General features: G+C 44.2%; 1 protein-coding gene across 7 annotated transcripts in view; it reads right to left on the bottom strand.

Moving 5' to 3' along the window:
- Window positions 1-18,158, bottom strand: part of Trak1 (trafficking kinesin protein 1) — a 114,031-nt gene that overhangs the window by 27,207 nt on the left and 68,666 nt on the right. For all 7 annotated transcript variants that reach the window (XM_027932582.3, XM_071600090.1, XM_071600095.1 and 4 more), the window contains 8 exons: window positions 17,064-17,140; window positions 11,152-11,268; window positions 8,240-8,340; window positions 7,268-7,376; window positions 5,221-5,299; window positions 4,106-4,236; window positions 2,561-2,635; window positions 1,747-1,884 (listed from right to left, as the gene is read on the bottom strand). In XM_027932582.3, coding sequence (XP_027788383.2) covers window positions 1,747-1,884; window positions 2,561-2,635; window positions 4,106-4,236; window positions 5,221-5,299; window positions 7,268-7,376; window positions 8,240-8,340; window positions 11,152-11,268; window positions 17,064-17,114 — 801 coding nt within the window. In that variant the 5' untranslated portion in view covers window positions 17,115-17,140. The remainder of the gene's footprint in view (window positions 1-1,746; window positions 1,885-2,560; window positions 2,636-4,105; window positions 4,237-5,220; window positions 5,300-7,267; window positions 7,377-8,239; window positions 8,341-11,151; window positions 11,269-17,063; window positions 17,141-18,158) is intronic.

The raw sequence follows: 18,158 nt of genomic DNA, 5'->3' as shown, positions 1-18,158 counted from the left end.
GAGCTACACAGGCCAGGGGGAAGCCTTAAGCAGTTACTGCTAGATCAGGAAACTTGGGGGACAGAATATTCTTTGCTTTTATTAGGATTCCCGCGAACACTGAATCAGCCATCTGCCCCTTGGAAAGCCAACTCTTAACATTTTTCTTTTTGGTTTCCCTTACATGTCAATCAAGTTTGTTTTTCTTTTTTAATTTTTTTTTTTTTTTTTTAGTCGGAGATGAACACAATACGTTTATTTATTTTTATGTGGTACTGAGGATCGAACCCAGGGCCTCACACGTGCCAGGCAAGCGCTTTACCACTCAGCCCCAGCCCCAGCTCCTCAATCAAGTTTTTAAGAGAGAAAGGGAGAAAGGGTCTGAGGTTGTGCCTCAGTGGTAGAGCACTTGCCTAGCATGTGTGAGGCACTGGATTCGATTCTCAGAACCACATATAAATAAATAAATAAAAGATCCATCAACAACTAAAAAAATATTAAAAAAAAAAAAAGAAATAAAGAAAGGGAGAAAGGTCTAGTCTGACTCTAATATGTAAAAGCAAAGAAGAGAGATCAGGATTTAGGAAGAAGACCCAACAGAGTGGGGAATGGCGAGATAGTATCCTCCAGGGTCGGCAATGGGAGAGTAAAGGGAAAGAGCTCAAGAAAAGGGGGACCAAAACCAGAAGGGAATTGGTTTTACAAACTTATACAGTCATCCATTTTTGTCTCATTGAGGTGAGCTTCTTTCCAAATCTCTTCTCATCTCAGAGAGAATTTGGTATTTCAACAAATCATGAAAATGAAGCCTGAATATAAAGAAGTTCTTGATAGTTTGTTCTTTAGGCCTTCTATCTATCAATCATCCATTCATCCATCTATGCTTCCTTCAGCCATCATCCATCCATCCATCCACTGCCCATCCATTCATCCATTCATCATCTGTCCACTCATCCATTCCACCCACCCACCGTAATTCAGCATCTATTAAGGATCTACAATACTACCACATACAAATTGCTGTGCTTGGTACAGAGTATTAAAGAGAGGAAGGGAGAGAAGAAAATTACATATAAGACATTCCCCTCTCCTTCCAGGGCTTTATACTGATAGAAGATAAAATAAGTAAGCTGATTTCCCTGTAACCAAATGCCATGTAGAAATGACCAAACAAGGAGCTTAACCCTAACGCTGTCCAGCTTCTACAGAGAGATTAACCTCCTGAAAAATCCCCTTCTCTACCACATTCCCCCTAAAGCCCCAACATGAAACAAATTAAGTGGGGCTAAAGAAATAAGGTCATGTGAAAATAGTATGAAAAAAACAACAACAAAACAAGAAAAGTTGTTTAGAGATCACAGACACTGAGAGTCACCAAGAGAATGATTCATAAGTATACAGAGATCCAACAGAAACTGTATGACACTTTAAGAATTCTGGAATATACTTCTGGAGCCAAAAGAAATAACACATACTCCAATAAGGTCAGAAGAAAAGTCATGTAGAAAATACATCTAAGTAAATCAAGTTCATAGTAAATTTATGTTTTAATGGCAGGAGTAGGAAAGACAACAGATTTAGAGGGATGGAAAATAAAGCAGCAATCTGTCTTATGCAGTTAAGAAGACATCTGTTGGCCTCACTTGCCCTTGACTGTGAAATAAGAGGCTAAGTGTAAACGCCCAACTCCAGTGGTCACAATATCAGGCACCACAGCCATCCTACCCGACAAGCCTCCCTGTGGGTGGGAAGAAAGCACCAGCTCACCATGGGAAACAGGCCCAGCGAGTGGTAGCGCCGGGACGTGGTGTTGGGCATGGTTTTGTTCCTGAGGTTCTTCAGCTCTTCCTGCGCTTCGTGAAGCATCTCCATGCACTCTGCATACTTGTCCTCCAGCTCACGCAGCTACAGAAGACCAAGAAAGATGCAGAGGGTCAGGACCTCATGAGTAGTCAGGCGCATGCCCCCCACAGGAGCCAGAAACACACATGCAATCTAACCAGGCCTCCAGTGTGGAACAGCTGCCCTGCTGGCCAAATAGCAAAAACTCTCAAGATTGGTTTTTCTTTAACTTTTACTTAGAGTGAGCCTACAGTCTCAAAAATCTCCTAAAATACCAACAATGAGCAACGCAGATAAAACAACCTTAAATGAACAGAAAAGCAAACCAGCACACCCTGCTTCAAGGCATATCCTTGAACAGGCTCCTCTCAAGCCACATGTTGCACGGTTTACACTGGTGAGCATTTATAGAGCCAAGATTTAGCATGTGCCAGGCCCTGGGCTGGTGTGGAGCATGGCCTCCCTGTGCTCACAACCAGCAACAGGGGCAGCAGGCGCAGAACCGAGGTGAAAGCAATATTAAATTCAATATAAAAACAGTTGTTCCTCAGCAACTTAGTGAGATCCAGTCTCAAAATGAAAAGTAAAAAGGGCTGGGGATGTGGCTCAGTGGTTAAGCACTTCTGGGTTCAACCCCTAGTACAAACAACAACACCAACATGAACAAAGCCTGTCAAGGGAATATGCTCTACCTTCGCTGGAACCAAAAGCCCTCAAGAGGTAAGGGAGACACACCCACCTCGGCCGTGAGCTGCCGCTGGGCATCCTTGGCAGCCCCCAGGTGTTGGACGAGTTCCTCATTTTCCACTGCACACTAAAACACAGCAAAGACACGTAAGTAGACACCAGATAAGCCCAACTCTTCCCCTCATTACCTGATCCATTATGACTCCATCCCCTTTCTACAATGAAATGTGTTATCTCAAACTGGAGTAAAATTTTGTCTTATATAATTTTGAAGGCCTTACAGTCCAATTTCCACTCCCTACCTCCAATGTAAAGGCTGCTTTCTAGAAGCCAGTCTCTCTCCTTCCTTCCTTCCATCTTTCTTCTTTTTCTCTCTCTGCTTCTTTCTTCCCCCTTTTCATTTTTCCAAAATTATTTAGCCTCTCACAGCAAAGGTTTCATATGGGAAACAAAACTGTTTTTTTTGCCATTTTACTTAATCCTCAAGGGGCTACTTCTACTGCACCACACACTTGGTGCACTGAGTTGAAACAAATACTAGGCAGGTGATCAAATCAAATTTCAGAACTTCACATCAACAGCACCTTTTTATTTTATTTTATTTTCTAAATAATGTCCTCCTGTGGGATTTCTCATTGGCCAAACTACCACAAGGACAGTCATAACTACATTGTAAATTATCTTAGTTGAGTTCATTGAAAAATAAGAATTAAAATCCATTTAATTACAATAAGTGAGGAATGGATACACAACAAGTAATGTCTACAATAGTCCACCCTTTGACTACCCAACATCATCTGTATAACTCTTCATGACCATAGAGTGAACCCCCATCCTTACCCCCAAAGCTCATCAAAGTACTGAATCTACCTCAAAGTGGAGACCTCTGGATGAAGAGCACTGTGCTTCATCAGGTCTCAATTTAGATTCTGGGGAACTGGTAACTTAGACACTTTCAAATACATGCCCTGAGCACATCATATAGAAGTGCTGAGAAATAATAATAATAATAATAATAATAATAATAATACCACCTCCCATTAAGGAAAGAGGAGGAAGGAAAACATAGAGTGGCAGAAGTAGAAGAAAGTAGAATTGGGCAGGAAGAGAAGAATTTCTTATTTTGTAAGTACAGTAACTCTCATTACCCTGGCCTCTGGCCTCTGGAGGAATGTTACTTCTCTAATTAATTAGCATGGCCACATCTAGGGATGTCACACTCAGAGGAGGATGTACTCATGGAAGGCTGCTCCACTCTAGTAACCCAATTCCTGCTGATGTAAATTTGGGTGCTGGGATTGCACTAAGGACTGAACAACCACAGGCTATTGTCAAGCATAATTACTGTGGCCAGTATATTAGCTTATAATGAATTCCTGCAGCACCTTTTTTGATGAATTCTATTAATCTGTAGATTATTCTCAGGAGGTAAGAGGTTATGAAAAGACCCTTGGCCAACTCAGGGCCACAAGACATTTTATTACTGAATCCACTAAGCTTTTTCTCCAAAGGGGCAGCACATACTCTTCTAGAGTAATGGCCCCTTCCCATCTTGGCACAACCACTGTGGTGTTAGCCAGAGTGACAGAAGCCTTACAGCTTTTGCCTTTTTCTGCAAGTCAACGATCTGTGACAGCAGGTGCGTGATCTCCTCTTGCTGGCGGGCAGCATCTTCAGTCTTCTTGGCCAGCTCCTCGGAGATGCTGGCAATCTGCACATTGGCATCCCCTTTGACAAAGAAATGACAATCACAAGAGTAAGAGAGAAAACTACACACACAGACCAGAGAGAATGGTTTCCTGGTCTTCACACATGAAACCCCATCTTTATGGGGAGGAGTACAGAGGGTACATGATGAAGGGATGCAGTGACTGTGTTCTTCCATGGTGAAGCAAAATGGCTTCTCAGGACTCAGTCAGTCATGAGAAGGGACATGGTCTTCCCATGGGCTGTCATCCTGGGCTCAGTGTAAGGGCCTAACCCCACTGATTAAGACTGTCTTCTCAGAGCCAATCAGACAGGCACTGGGAGTGAGCTGGGAGGGGATAACCCAAACATATTGCATCTGGCCAAATCCCAACATTCCACACATAAACAGATCCATGTCACCAACAGGAAGCCCTGCTACATGCACCTTGTTCTAGAAATCCCAGTTGCTAATGCACAGTACAATTCCCTTTGGTTTTCATTCCTATTCAGACATAACCCATTTTATAAGACTTAAACATGGGGTGTGGTTCATTTGCTTAGTATTTTGATGAAATGCAAAAGATTCTATTTGCCCTTTTATCTTACCTTGCAAACGTACAATGGAGAAAATGGTAGGGGAGTACTTATTTGCAAAACTGAGAACTCAGGCCTCAATTTTCACAAATCAAATCATTAACAAGCAGTTTTCTTCACATCCTCAAGCCAGACTGCTGTATCTGGGCCTAGCTTTGGCATTTAATGATTCTAATATTATAGCAGAAAGCCAAAATTAAATATCCATCTCAGAAGAAAGTGACATAATGTATGGCTAATGGCCTAGAACCCAATTCATTAATGGGGAGGGGGTGCCACACAAGGTCAGGTCTCATTTCACTGATTTCAGGCTGGCAGGGAGCCTGCTCTTCATCAAAGGCGATACAAAGTCATTGGGTCATGACAATGTGAGATACAAGGAAGTAGGAACTGGGGTGGGGGTTGGGAGCAAGTGGGCAGGGGACATACTCAGCTCCTTTACACAGTCGTTGACCAGCTGCTGCTCCTTCTCTTCGTAGGTGATGGTTTCTGTCTTTAGCTGGCAGGCCTGTAGAAAAGGCTCAGGTCAGGGCCCAGCACTCACACTGCACTGTGACTTGCCATGCATGTGAGGGCAAGGCATGGAGCAGGGGCAAACCCGAGTCTGGGAAGTGCTGGTCAGTATCTCCTTACCTGTCATTAGTTAGACCCTCAAGTACAAAACATTTCCTACTTAGTTAAGGGAACACTCTCAAAGCAGAAAATTGAAAAACACATGCCACTAGAGGGCGCCACACAAAGCCAGAACCCAAGGGCCTCACACAGCAGGCTCTGTAAGATTCTGCAGGAGGGTCTGCCTGTTCATTTGTCTATCCAGCTCATAGATATGGACACTGTTGTGGCTCTCACAGTGACTAAGACCCTGCCCTGTCTATGGCAGGCATTCTAAGGATAACCACAGGACTGGGGCTGTAGCTCAGAAGTAGAGTGGTTGCCTAACATGCATAAGGCCCTGGGTCCAATCTCTAGTACCATCAAAAAAAAAAAAAAAAAAAAACAGCCAGGTGTGGAGATCCTAAGGATAAGGATAAGCACACATCATATGAAGCTAACGTACACTCTATCACTACTCTGTGCCACGCACTGAACTATGAGGTTCTGAGTTGGAGTTAAACATGCTGTGTTCAGCATATGGTCCAATACAGAAAATTTAGAGACCCAAGAGCCGTCCCAGGACCCTGGTCAGCTTCCTCCAGGAAGAGATCTGAAGGCCCAGTGAAAATGATGCAGTTTGAGAAAAGGTGTCTCAGAGCCCTCTGATCCTGGCCGAGGAGAGATATATACTACATTTTTGAGAACAAAGGCAGGACAGTGAGAATCTATAGATGGGATCAGATTCCCTCACTGACTTTAGGTAAGATTCTGACAGAGGTGGGATTGCTGGGTACTCAGAACTGGGGCATCTCCCAAGGGCTGGAAAGGCAGTGCTAGACTCAGAATGGGAAACACTGGGCCTGCAATTGCCTAAGCCACTGGCTGGCAGAGCACACTGGGGCAACCTTGGCAACTCAAGGTTGTTTTCATTAGGAAGTGAAGAGCTGGAAGAGGTGAAGTCCACAAGAATAGGTCTTGCAGAAAAGCATCTTGTTAGGTTCTTTCCAAGGCACAGCAATTTCAAGATGACAGACAGTCTGCCCCACTGAAGGGGCTCAAGGGAGTCTAGGGCCAGCTTAGGTGGGCACACAGCCTGAACCTGACATCATCCCTCTGGCTAGAGAACACAAACCCACTGCCAATTAAGCAAACAGTACTAAATTTTTATGCATCCATGTTTTTAGAGAAGGGCAGTAGGTGAAGAGGAAAAGTGTGGGCTGAGAGTCACATAAATATCCAAATCCTGGCTTTGTCACTTACTACAAACTTATAGGACCCTGGGATATCAAAACACTTAGCAGCCTGGAGCCTGGTTTTCTCACTATAAATGAGAATCAAAGTAAGCAACTTGCAGCCTTGTTGTAGAAGATTAAAAATTATAATAATAACATACGCAAAGTGCCAGCGTAGTACCTTGCCAATAAAGGGAACTCTCTAACGCAGAGTTTCCAAGTTGCCTCAGCTCAACCTTTTTAAGTCAACTGTTCAAGGAACATGTCTCCAGGCTCTGGGGGCACTGTTTCTTTGGAGCCAATCTGACTTCAGTAACGTGAAAACTGGCTTCACCTCCACTCTGGGTCACTTCCTACACATTGAGACCAGAGCTGAAGAACATGGTGGAAAGACCCCCTGGTGAAGGAGGAGAGGTTTGCACCTCTTCTCAGTCCACATGCTGCAGGATGCAGCTACTGGGAAGGCAGTGTCCAGTGCAGGGGTGAGGCCTGTCTGCTGAGTATGCCCAGCAAGCCCAGGCTCAGTGGTTCTGCCAGAGATGGTGGCCTCTGAGGACAGCACTGTAACTGTGGCTATTCTCGCCAGATACAACAAACAGGGCCACCACCCTTCCAGTGGGTGACAAGGACAGGGAGGGAGTGCACTTCACCTCGGATCGAAGTACGACGTTCTCCTCTTCTAGGTCCTTCAGCTTCTTTTGAAGAGAATCCAAATGAAAGTAATTCTGGACTGAGGAGGACGACTCATTCCTCTTCAGCCTGGGAGAGATACTGCGCTCACCATCTGGGGAGGGTGATGTCTCCTCCACTACCTAGCCAGCCCCATCTGGAGACCCAGAAGGGCTGCCTCAAAGAAAGTTTGTGAGGCTTGCAATCAGACTGCTCCCTAATGCTCAGGAAAATAGCACCCCAGTGTACCGTGTACAACCCTCTGTCCACAATTTGCAGTTGCTACATTACCTCAGAATTCAGAGGGATGGGATCTACAGAAAGCCAACACAATTCTGGAATGCCTGGAGGTTTATTTGATATTTAGGATGCACTTCTATGTTCTAAGAACTGCTTTAAGTATTTTGCATGTATTAACTTGAAGCTAGAACTTTATGACTTAACTGCTATTAGTAGCTCCATTTTACTAATGAGGAAACAGCACAAAAATATAAGTAACGTGGCCAGGAGCATGCAGGTTAAGTCGCAGAACTAAGATTGAACTCAGGCCATCAGGTTCTAGAGTTCCACACGGGGCTCTGCTGACTTTCAGAACAGCCTCCACACCTTCTGTCCCAAGGACCTGCCATGGCACTTCTGGCTTCAGAACCCTGTGTTCCTTTAACAGCAAAGCCCACCACCTTTTTTTTTTTTTTTTAATCTCTTAACATGCCAGAGCAAATCAAATGACCTGACAAGTAAGCAAAAGACCCAGTAAGAGGAAAATTTAAAACCTGCCCTTCTATGTCCCACAAAAATAGTACAAATCAATCCATCTGAGGCACTTAGAGATGCTTATTCTGGGGAAGGCTGACCTGTGCTGCTGGTGGAGGTGACCCTGCCTAGGTGACTCCAATGACATCAACAGCAGCCTGTGCCCTGGCCTCCAGAAACACAGCCCCCAGGTGACTTACGGGGTTGAGCAGACAGACTCCGGCTCGCTCTCCTCCGCAGCACTGGTGTAGAATTGGAGCAGCTCATCCTTCATGGACAGCTCATGGCGGAGCTGAGAAACCTGCACAGACAAGAGCCAGGCCCACCTTTTGCTTTCTAAGAGGTGATAATGTCCTCCTTGTACTCAGACACTTACTACTTAGAGACAAATTTCCCGTTGAAAGTGAAGGCACTAATGGATTATGTGCTACTCAACAAAATAGGGGTTTCTAAGAGTTGAGTCTGATCCCACTTAAGAAAAACAGAATCCATTGCTTGAAGGCAAAAATCTCCTTCTCTAAATTAATAATTTTAATTTTGGTATAGAAAAGGGACACGAAGGCTCTAGAATGATGATGGAGGACATGAGATTACTTCTGGGCTTTGGAAGTAGTTAGATGACCAGCTGGACACACTACCAAATGAAAGAAGAGGCCATTCACTTCTGCTGGAACCAAATCCAACTCAGAACAGGATCATGGAGGTGCCAGCTCTGGTGGGCTGCCATAAGCAGCTAGTCCACCCTACCTGGAAGCCCACACAGCCCCACCTGGTGACTGATACACTTTCATGGGGCTCCTGGCCACTCTCAGTCAGTCCTTGCTCTGTGCTCAACAATCACTAGACAGAAATTTCAGATACAGGAGGAAAAGAGCAACTATCAAGAACTGATCACACAACTACTGCTACGGTGGTTTTGCAAATCATGGAGACTTATTTCAGGTTTTAAAGTAAAAAAAACTTTTGCTATAAAACTCTTCATTTGCCCTTCCAATATTTAGTAGTGATGAACATGAAATCAGTACTAAAAAGAGTATGCAACTCTGTTTTCTTTCTTATTTAGAACTTGATGTGAGGTCTATGGTTAAGTCCAATTTCCGACCCAACACAGGGAGTGAACTGTTTCTCCCGAGGAGAAGCCAATTTATTATATACACAAAGGCTTCAACACCTAGACTGATCATTCAATGATGTACCAAAGAGGAACATGCTATACTTTGTAAATTCAAAGCTTTTTCAAGGCAGGGGAACAAAACATTTCCAATCCCAGAGAATAGGATATTCTTTGTATGTGGTAAGGAATTCCATGAAAGAATGGTAATGTGATTTATTGGTTCCTGAGTGGCATGTTCCTCTGCTCAGAAGGGGCGAGGTGGCTACTAGGGAGGCTGAGGGCAGAAGGATCACAAGTTCAAGCCCAGCCTGGGCAACTTAATGAGACTCTGTCTCAAAATTTAAGAAATAAATAAAAAGGTCTGGGGATATAGCTCAGTGGTAGAGTACCCCTGGGTTCAATCCCTCGTTTCAACAACAACAACAACAACAAAATTGCAGTCTGAAAACTATAGAAGCAGCCTAAATGTCCATCAATAAATGGACAAGGAATTGATATTTTAAAACGTGGTATATTTATACTATGGAGTTTTATTTAGCTATGAAGAGGAATGAAAATATTTCATTTGCAGGAAAATGAATGGAACTAGAGAACATGATAAGTGAAATAAGCCAAACTCAGAAGGTCAAGGGCTTTATGTTTTCTTTCATATGTGGAAGCTAGAGAGGAAAAAAGAAAAGAAAGTGGATAGAAATCTCACATAAATCTAAGGGAGATCAGTAGAGGAGAGGGTAAGGAACCAAGGGGAGGAAGGAGAAAAGGGAAAAGGGAAATACTGGAAAATGATATTGTCCAAATTATAGTGTTATACTGTTTGTATGTAAGAATGTGTTAACAAAAAATCCCATCATTAAGTACAAATATAATGTACCAATTAAAAAATGAAAAATTGTAAGAAGGGTCCCAGGCTAACCCCCACACTTTCTTCATGGTCACCTAAGAGAAGGGAGGACTTCAGGTCACGATGCTAGGGGCAGGGAAGACAGGGGTCAATTTTATTTCTCCTAGAACACAACAGTATTCTACATCACCATCTTTAAAGATAGCCTGGGATTAAATCTTTTCATATAGTATGACAACTCAACTTCATCTTATTAAAATTGCCATTAAACCCAGGTTGGGAATCACTTCAGTGAGAAGAAAATTTGATTACATCTTAGGGACATGGGTAAGGACGTACACTCCCAATAAGGAAGTTCCTGATAGAAAATAAGAGAGAAGCCTCCTGTTAAAAAAAAAAAAAAAAAAAAAAAAAAAACCTGTCAAAATTTCACAGTCAAAATTCACTGCGGAAATAGGGTGACAGGAAACAAGTCCCCCAGGGGGCCTGGCTCTCAGCTTCCTACTCCTGTTCCAGAAGCTAAGGCTGACTCCATTGTCTCCTTCCTCCTGGCCACACCACATGGCTTCAGAAAACAGGTGTGGATCCTTCTCATCCTCTTAGGATAAGTCTGATAAGTCTAAATGTTTCATGCCCTTCCTGTAGCCATTGACAGTCATCAGCCAAGATGGGCATCATGAAAATAACAGGGTTTCTTCCATGAAAACAATAGCTATTTTTTTGTTTTTCCTATACACACAATATTACATTACAAGGATGAATGCCAGTCACCACCCTCCCCTGCAGCAGGAGCTGGCCTTCTCTGGCCCAGCCACCTTCTGCTCACTTGCTGTTGTGTTGGCCTGTATGCGCTTCTGCTGAGCATGGAGCAGCTCTGAGGTTGGAGTCTGCACTTTGAGAGGGTGAGGACTGTGGCCGGTCCCTGCTGCCCAGCCTGCCTATGTGACAGGGTACTAAAGGCCTACCAACTAAGGACTGTGCCTACCCTGAGAGACCCGTCCATGATGTATGAAGAAAGAAAGAGCTGCAGGACACCAGCTTCCGGCCTCCAGGAGGCCACCTCTGACAGGAGCCCTGGCTCAGGTCTGGGTGCTCCCTCAGGGTGGCTTCTCCAACCCATCTCCCTCCACCTTGCTCCCAAGCCCATCGTGCCTCACCTCCTCCCTGATGTGTTCCACTTGCTCCTCTAGCAGCTCGTTCCTCTCAGTTAAGGTCTTGTTCTTCTTCAACAACGACTGGCCGATCCGCGCAGCCAACTCCAAATCCCGCTCTTTCTACGAAAGGCAAGAGGGAGAAGGAGGATTCAAAAATACCCGCGTGTCCTCAAGGAGCCATTAGGACTTGATGTCAAGTGAGGAAAACAAGGGCATCCAGAAATAACAAAAGAATTGATAATTCACCATCTGTGTCAGCATTTGACGCCCGTTAAAGAGGAGTAAACTCTGCCCACGAATGTACGAGAGCTACACAGACATGAAGCAACCAAAGGGAAGCCTGAAGATGTGATGAAAACAAATCTTTGTTCCCACAGGGGGGAAAAATGCTTCCAAAGATACTTCTGCACAACTGCTTTTGGTGTTTGTGCCATCATTGATAAAGCTTCTCTCCACCTGCCACTGGGGTGCTGTAATGCCAGGGCTCAGCACATGGAAACACCAGTAACTCTTTGTAAGAGGAATGAAGAAGTTCTAAAATGCTCTCACAATGCAGCTGAGATCTGGCACAGGGGGGCAGCCTCTGTACCATTTACCAGGCTGGAATGCACTGAGTTCCTTATTTTTGCCTCATGTGAAACAAAAACATTTAAAGTCACTCTGAGACACAACTACATCTGTTTTGTTTTGCTATTTTGTGTTTTGCTTAGGAGGGTTATGGAGGCTTTATTAAAAACAAACAACAGTCTTTCAAAATGCAGAGATGATGCACACATTTGCCCTACTTTAGAGGCAATGTGCTCAGACACAGGATTTTCTGATGGTTTGGTCAATGACCTCAATTAGACAGAGCAGCACACGCTGGAAAATCCTGTGTGGCACATAAAGACAGGGCTGTCTATGAGAGAAGAAAGATGTCCTGGATGATGGACAGATGGCTTCCCTGAGTGCACACTCATGATCCCCACAGCATCCATCCTTGCCTCTATGGTCATACTCCACCTGCTCACTACTAGGTGGGGACAGGGGATGGTGAGAAGAGGGGGCTCTGGGAAAACACATTTCTGTAGCAGTCTTACACTAATTACTCTGTTTGCCAGTATTTTAAAAGCATGGAAACATGTAGTTTGGGGGAGAAGAAACAAAGCTGGAGAGGAGTCCCAGGTTATGCTTCAACACCCACTTATTAACCACCCACGTGGTCTGAGGCAAATGGCTTTGGCTTCACCAGCATCAGGAACACTGTGGGTTAGTTGTTCCGAAACACATCTTATGACCCCTAGGGTGGGCTGAAATATCATTTTAGTCATCATTCAGTTACCAGAATTTTGTTTTGAATTCAAAACAACAGCACAAAACTGAAAAATACCAGAGTGCATGCACATGATAAGGGCACTATTTCATGTTTAAACTTTTGTTTATCACATGTTTACCTGTATGAGTACTGGGACAAAAACCTAAGACTCATTCCTTTTCTCTTTTCTTTGGTGCTGGGGATGGAACCCAGGGCCTGGTGCATGCTAAGAACTCACTCTACCCCTGAGCCACATCCTGGTCCCTAAGCTGTGTTTCTTACAGCAGGCACTGGTCACCAGTTTAACTGCTCCCAGGTGAGCCATCCTACTCTAAAAGTTGAGTACAACAGTTTGAACATCCCAGTGGCCCAATTCCCTGTCTGTTAAATGGAGGGTAAAGAAGGGGGCAGGCTAGCTGAGAGCGCCTTGGGAAAAAAAATCTAGCTTTATGACTAAGTTGTATGACAAAAGGAAAATACAGTTTTTATTTCTAGCATCTTAGAAATAGTTCCCTTACCACTGTTCCCTTACTACCTAGAGACTCAGCACATGTGGAAAGGACCCTCCCATGCAGCCAAGGGGACAGGGTGGTTCTGCCCAATCCATCTAGATGCTCATCTCTGTGCATTTATTCCTGCTGGCCACAGCATCTACCAGGAAGCTTCCTTATCTCACATTCCTTTGTCAATTCTCAGACTCAATAGTTGTGTTTACTTGGTATCTAAGGGAAAGAATTCAAAGAACTGTGTGCAAGGGAATAGGTGCAGAATTCCAATGTCTCAGCACCCAGTCCAAGTGGGTTTCAGCTCTTTTGCATTTGGCTAAAACTGCAGTACAAAGGACACTTCTCTGTGAAGCAAAGCATCCATAAATCTAACTTGAGTCTATTAAATTTCTCTGTTAGAACAAGCTCTTAGACTGAGTGCCCAACGGTGCTTAATTAACGCCCATCAGCTCACTCTCTGGCTCCCTGCTCTGCACTGCTTTCCAGGCTGCTAAGCCCCAGCAAGCACAGACCCTTTGCACACCTCAGCCACATTTTGTCTGCACGTTTCCCTGCAGACAAATTGAGCAAAAATTACAATGCTGAAGGCAGGTTAGGCAAGGCACTGCCAGGGCACCCAAAGAAGGAGGGATGTCTTCCTAGGGCATCGAGGGCCACCACCCAAGAGCAATAGAAACAGGCAGGGCGGGGGAAAAACAAGTGAACAAGGAAAGGCTTTTGCCCTGCATTCACACCTCCAACCCCAGCCCTTGGGCCTCTTGCCTCTCCTGGCCCCATGGAGGGCTGGCATCTGTACACAGGAAACCTTATCTCTACAGTCATCACAAAGAACATTCTCTGCTGGTTAAAAAAAAAAAAAAAAGCAGGAAGTTACAGTAAAAATATTTATGGATGAAATGAAAAACACTTTTATTATAGCATCTCTGGTCTTTTTTGCTCTAGTTTTACTAATGCATCAGGCTGGTTGAGTTTCCTTGGAGGGAATCACAAGATGGGGAAAAAAAAAAAAGCTCCCATTTCTTACTACCAATTATCATATGACAAATGTTTGCTTCTAAATTCAGGAAACAGCTAGGAAATGACTAGTGGATTAAACCATAAGAGAATAAGAGACTACAAATAATTTAGGCCCTTGGAAGTAGTAAATTATTAGAAAAACCTAATCCTCTTACCACGTGGGAAATGAGGCAAGGTGGAGCTTGCTCTAACTGCCTGCTCCCTCCCTCCTGTTGGCTATGCTTTGCTTTTGAAGACTGCTGCTTGGACTCAGCCTTTGGTCTTGCAACAAAACCCTGCACTGACAGTGCACCCACTAGAGAAGGAACAGCCTGCCTCCCTCTTGTAGCAGCTGACTCATCCCATTCACTAATTTTAGGATAAAAGCATGACTAAGGGAACAATGGAACCTCTCTCTCTCTCTCTCTCTCTCTCTCTCTCTCTCTCTCTCTCTCTCTCAGAACTGGGGAAAGAGACAAGCTCTACCCAAAGGTATATTCCCAACAGCAGGGAGGCAGGGTGAGCTGCAGCAGCCTCGTCCCCTTAAACCAGGAGCACAGTCCACATTCAAGGGCTGTGCTTCAGCATCCTGTGCAACTCCCTGGCACCAGCCTGCATGTGGCCGGCATGCAAACTAACACAAATGAGCAGAGGAAACAGAGGCAAAGGCCAGTGAAAAGCACAGCAGGGTGCAGCTGTCACATGACTTGTGCAGCTAGACTTTAACCCCGACTGCTTCCAGAGAAAGGCAGTAAATTCATCTGGGATTTTTATCAGGGCAAGAACAAAATGGTGTTGCTATATATAAAACACAGAGATAAAAACATGATAACCTGGGGCTGGAGTTGTAGCTCAGCGGTACAGCGCTTGCCTTGTACGCTTGAGGCACTGCATTAGATTCCCAGCACCACATATAAATAAGCAAATAAAATAAAGGTCCATCAACAACTAAAAAAAAATATTAAAAAAATTAAAACACGATAACTCTTTAAAAATAAAAGAAGCCACAATGAAACACTCATGTGAATAAATTACCCTACCAACATTCTTTCCAGCAACTCAATTTTTAAAAATATGAGACTATATTCTTCATATAGCAACATTCGGTCAGGAAATAAACTAGAGGGAAAGTGAATTACTTATTTATTTGTTTGTTTTTCCCTCTTGTGGTGCTGGGGATTGAACCCAGGGCCTTGTGCATGCAGGGCTGAGCTATATGCCCAGCCTCTGGAAAATGAATTCTTGATACTAAGTATCTACATAAAAAAAACTTATGTCCTTGGCTCCTTAGAAATGGTCCTGTGCTCTCTCTACTTTCTTGTGACCAAGGAGCTGCTTCTTCCTCTATTCCTTTCCATCATGATGGTCTGCCTCACCTGGGGCCCAGTCAGCCATCTAGGGACTGAGACCTCTGAAACCATGAGCCCTCCTCAACATATACACACACAAAAAAGAGAGAGGGCGGGGGAAGGGGGAGAGAGAGAGAGAGAGAGTAAAAAGAAAAAATAAAAGTGGTCCTTGCATGTCCTAGCAGAGAGCAGGGTCATGCCCTGTGGAGCATTTACCTACACAGCACTGCCAGCTCAGACAAGCCTCAGCAAGGACCTTGGCAGTGCACACCCAGAGGCTGCAGTGCCCTGGTCACATTTTCCAAGTAAGTGTCCCATGGACAACTGTATTAACAAAGACTAAATGGGCAAGCAAACAAAACCGTCAAGAGCGACAGTCCCACCAGGCAAGAGGGGCTAAGGGGCCGGGCTGGGAATCTGCCAAGTAATCTTGGTGCCTGTCCCATTGGATTCCGGCTCCTTCCATGTAAAATGGAGGAAACAGCAGTATCAACTTCTGAAAGCTACTACAGAATTAATGAGATGGCCTGTAGAAAACACTCAGCTCTCAGTTCAGTTTTATCCCAAATAGTAAGAAACAGATATTTTATCAAAGATCTATTATATCTAAGGTTTAAAAAGTCCCCTGGGCCCAACCATGTGAACCTGCCACATGGCCAATGCCACCACCAAGATGGCTGCAATTCTGGATGCCACCAGAAGGCACAAGGTCAGGGCCCCAAAATGCTTTCCCCCATGCCCAGTCACACAGAAACAAACCCTGACATCATTTATATGGCCCTGAAGAGTTTGCAACTTCCCCTTCAAGAGAACGAGACAGGAGTGTGTTGCAGGGCAGGTGTGGGGAGGCTGGTTGTGCAGAAGGGAGAAACACAGGAAGACAGAGACATGAAACAGGGAGAACAGAGAGTCACTGCAAAAGCTTTGCCCCACCCCCCAATACTGGCCCAGGTCCCACCCAGGTTTCAACCTTGACTTCCCAGTGCCCCCAAAATGGTAGCAATGATTTCTGTCTCCCATCCCTTCTATTCTTTTTCCAGGGAAGATGCGAATGAACAGTCATGAGCCCAAAGTCATTCTGGAGTCTAGAGCAGAAACACAGCTCTAAAAGCCAGCACCTGTTCACTAAAGGCTGGATTCAGTGGTGCTGGGATATTTGGGGCACTTAGCAAATGCTAGCTAAGACCCTACCTGCTCCAGCCTGGGAGAGGCCTATGGACGCGCGTGTTACGCTCCTTTTTCTGAGGCCTTCGGACCTCAATTCTCTGCCAACGGAATACTCAGAAGAAACTGAGAACCAGTCCTCAAGTAGTTGCCTAATCCTAGCAACTTCTCTAGATTTTCCTTGCCACACTTATTTTACTTCTTCCCACACTGACACTGTAATAACACACTAGCCCGATATAAGCAAAAACTTAAAATATGTTAGAAAGACAGGGATAATCATGTATTTATCTGACATTTGGGGGTAGATTTAAAATATATTTTAGTGGTTCTCAAATATTAAACTGGGTATTCTAGCAAGTATCTGAATGCTACCATATTTTGTGTCAATGGTATGTTCCTTTAAAAACCTAAAACACTTGCAGAAAACTGCAGCTACCAAGGTCAGCTACACAACTACTAGTTCAAAAAGTAAAGCCATTAAATTATACCCCAAGGAGGCCCAATCTCTAGGACTCCTGCTGAAATAGTAACGTTTGCACTAATCAATATAAATTACGATCGATCAATTATAAGCAACCTTTTTGCCTTCCCCTGAATACTTACCTCCTCAAGAAGTCGAGTAACAGCATCTATGTCATTGTATGTCTTAGTCATCTGGCCAACTCTTTCAGCACATAAAACTGTAAGAAACAGAAGTCACAGTGAGACTGTGGTGCCACAACCCCACCCAACAAATGGTACATGTAAAATACTGGCCCTGAAATTGTCTCTGCTTATTAGGCATAAAGGATAATGGATTTTGCTGGGTTCAGCCCACACTGTACTCAGCACCCCAGGGGTCTCATGTCCCAGTTCCAGTGAGGAAGCCCAGGTTTATGACAGGGAGAGTTGTCATGGAGTTCCTATGAAGCCCTGACTTCAAGGTGAGGTCTGGTGGTGGCAATGAAAGAGGGTCTGGCCTCATACAAACTCAGCAAATTGAAGGAAATGGAGAGGAGGTCAGCGGCACAGCTCCCATGAGTGAATTTCCATAATTCCCATAGGATCCAGAGCCTATTGACTGTACAGATTCACATGGAGAGAACGGGAGCTTTCAGGAAGCAGCAATTGGTTTAATTACTGAACAACAACCTTAAACTGGTAATTTCATAATGGCACAGGCCTCTTTTTCCCAAATGGCCTCAATTCTAAGCCTACGCAACCAGCGTTCATACCAGGAAACTAGGGTGAGATATATATATATATATATATATATATATTTTTTTTTTTTTTAAACACTACTATTATTGTTGCTGTTGCTGCTACACACACACACACACACACACACACACACACTGTGGTTTCATTACACATACACTTCACTGCGGTCACAGAGGTGGCTCACAAGCTGCTTTAGGACTATGTGTCTTTGTTCTCCTTCTATTGAAGAAAAGGGTTGTGCAAGGAAAGAAGTGTGCCAAAAAAAAAAAAAAAAAAAACACCTCAGAGTTGTTTTATTTTAAATCAGTGGCAAAGAATTGATTTGCAGTTCAACAAACACTGAGAAGGTAGCACAGGTTTGCTTCTACAGGGGACGGAGTGAATGTAAATGGATTCAGGGCCAAAGTGCAAATTTTTTGAACCTTGTCACTTTGGTGCTAAATAAAACTTCTTAGTAATGCTTCGTAACTAAAACACTGGAGAATAATTCTGTTAGGA

Source organism: Marmota flaviventris, chromosome 1 (genome assembly GCF_047511675.1).
Source record: "Marmota flaviventris isolate mMarFla1 chromosome 1, mMarFla1.hap1, whole genome shotgun sequence".
NCBI classification, from domain to species: domain Eukaryota; kingdom Metazoa; phylum Chordata; class Mammalia; order Rodentia; family Sciuridae; genus Marmota; species Marmota flaviventris.
Note: the sequence above shows the minus strand (reverse complement) of the source record. Positions and strands in the feature narration are given on the sequence as shown.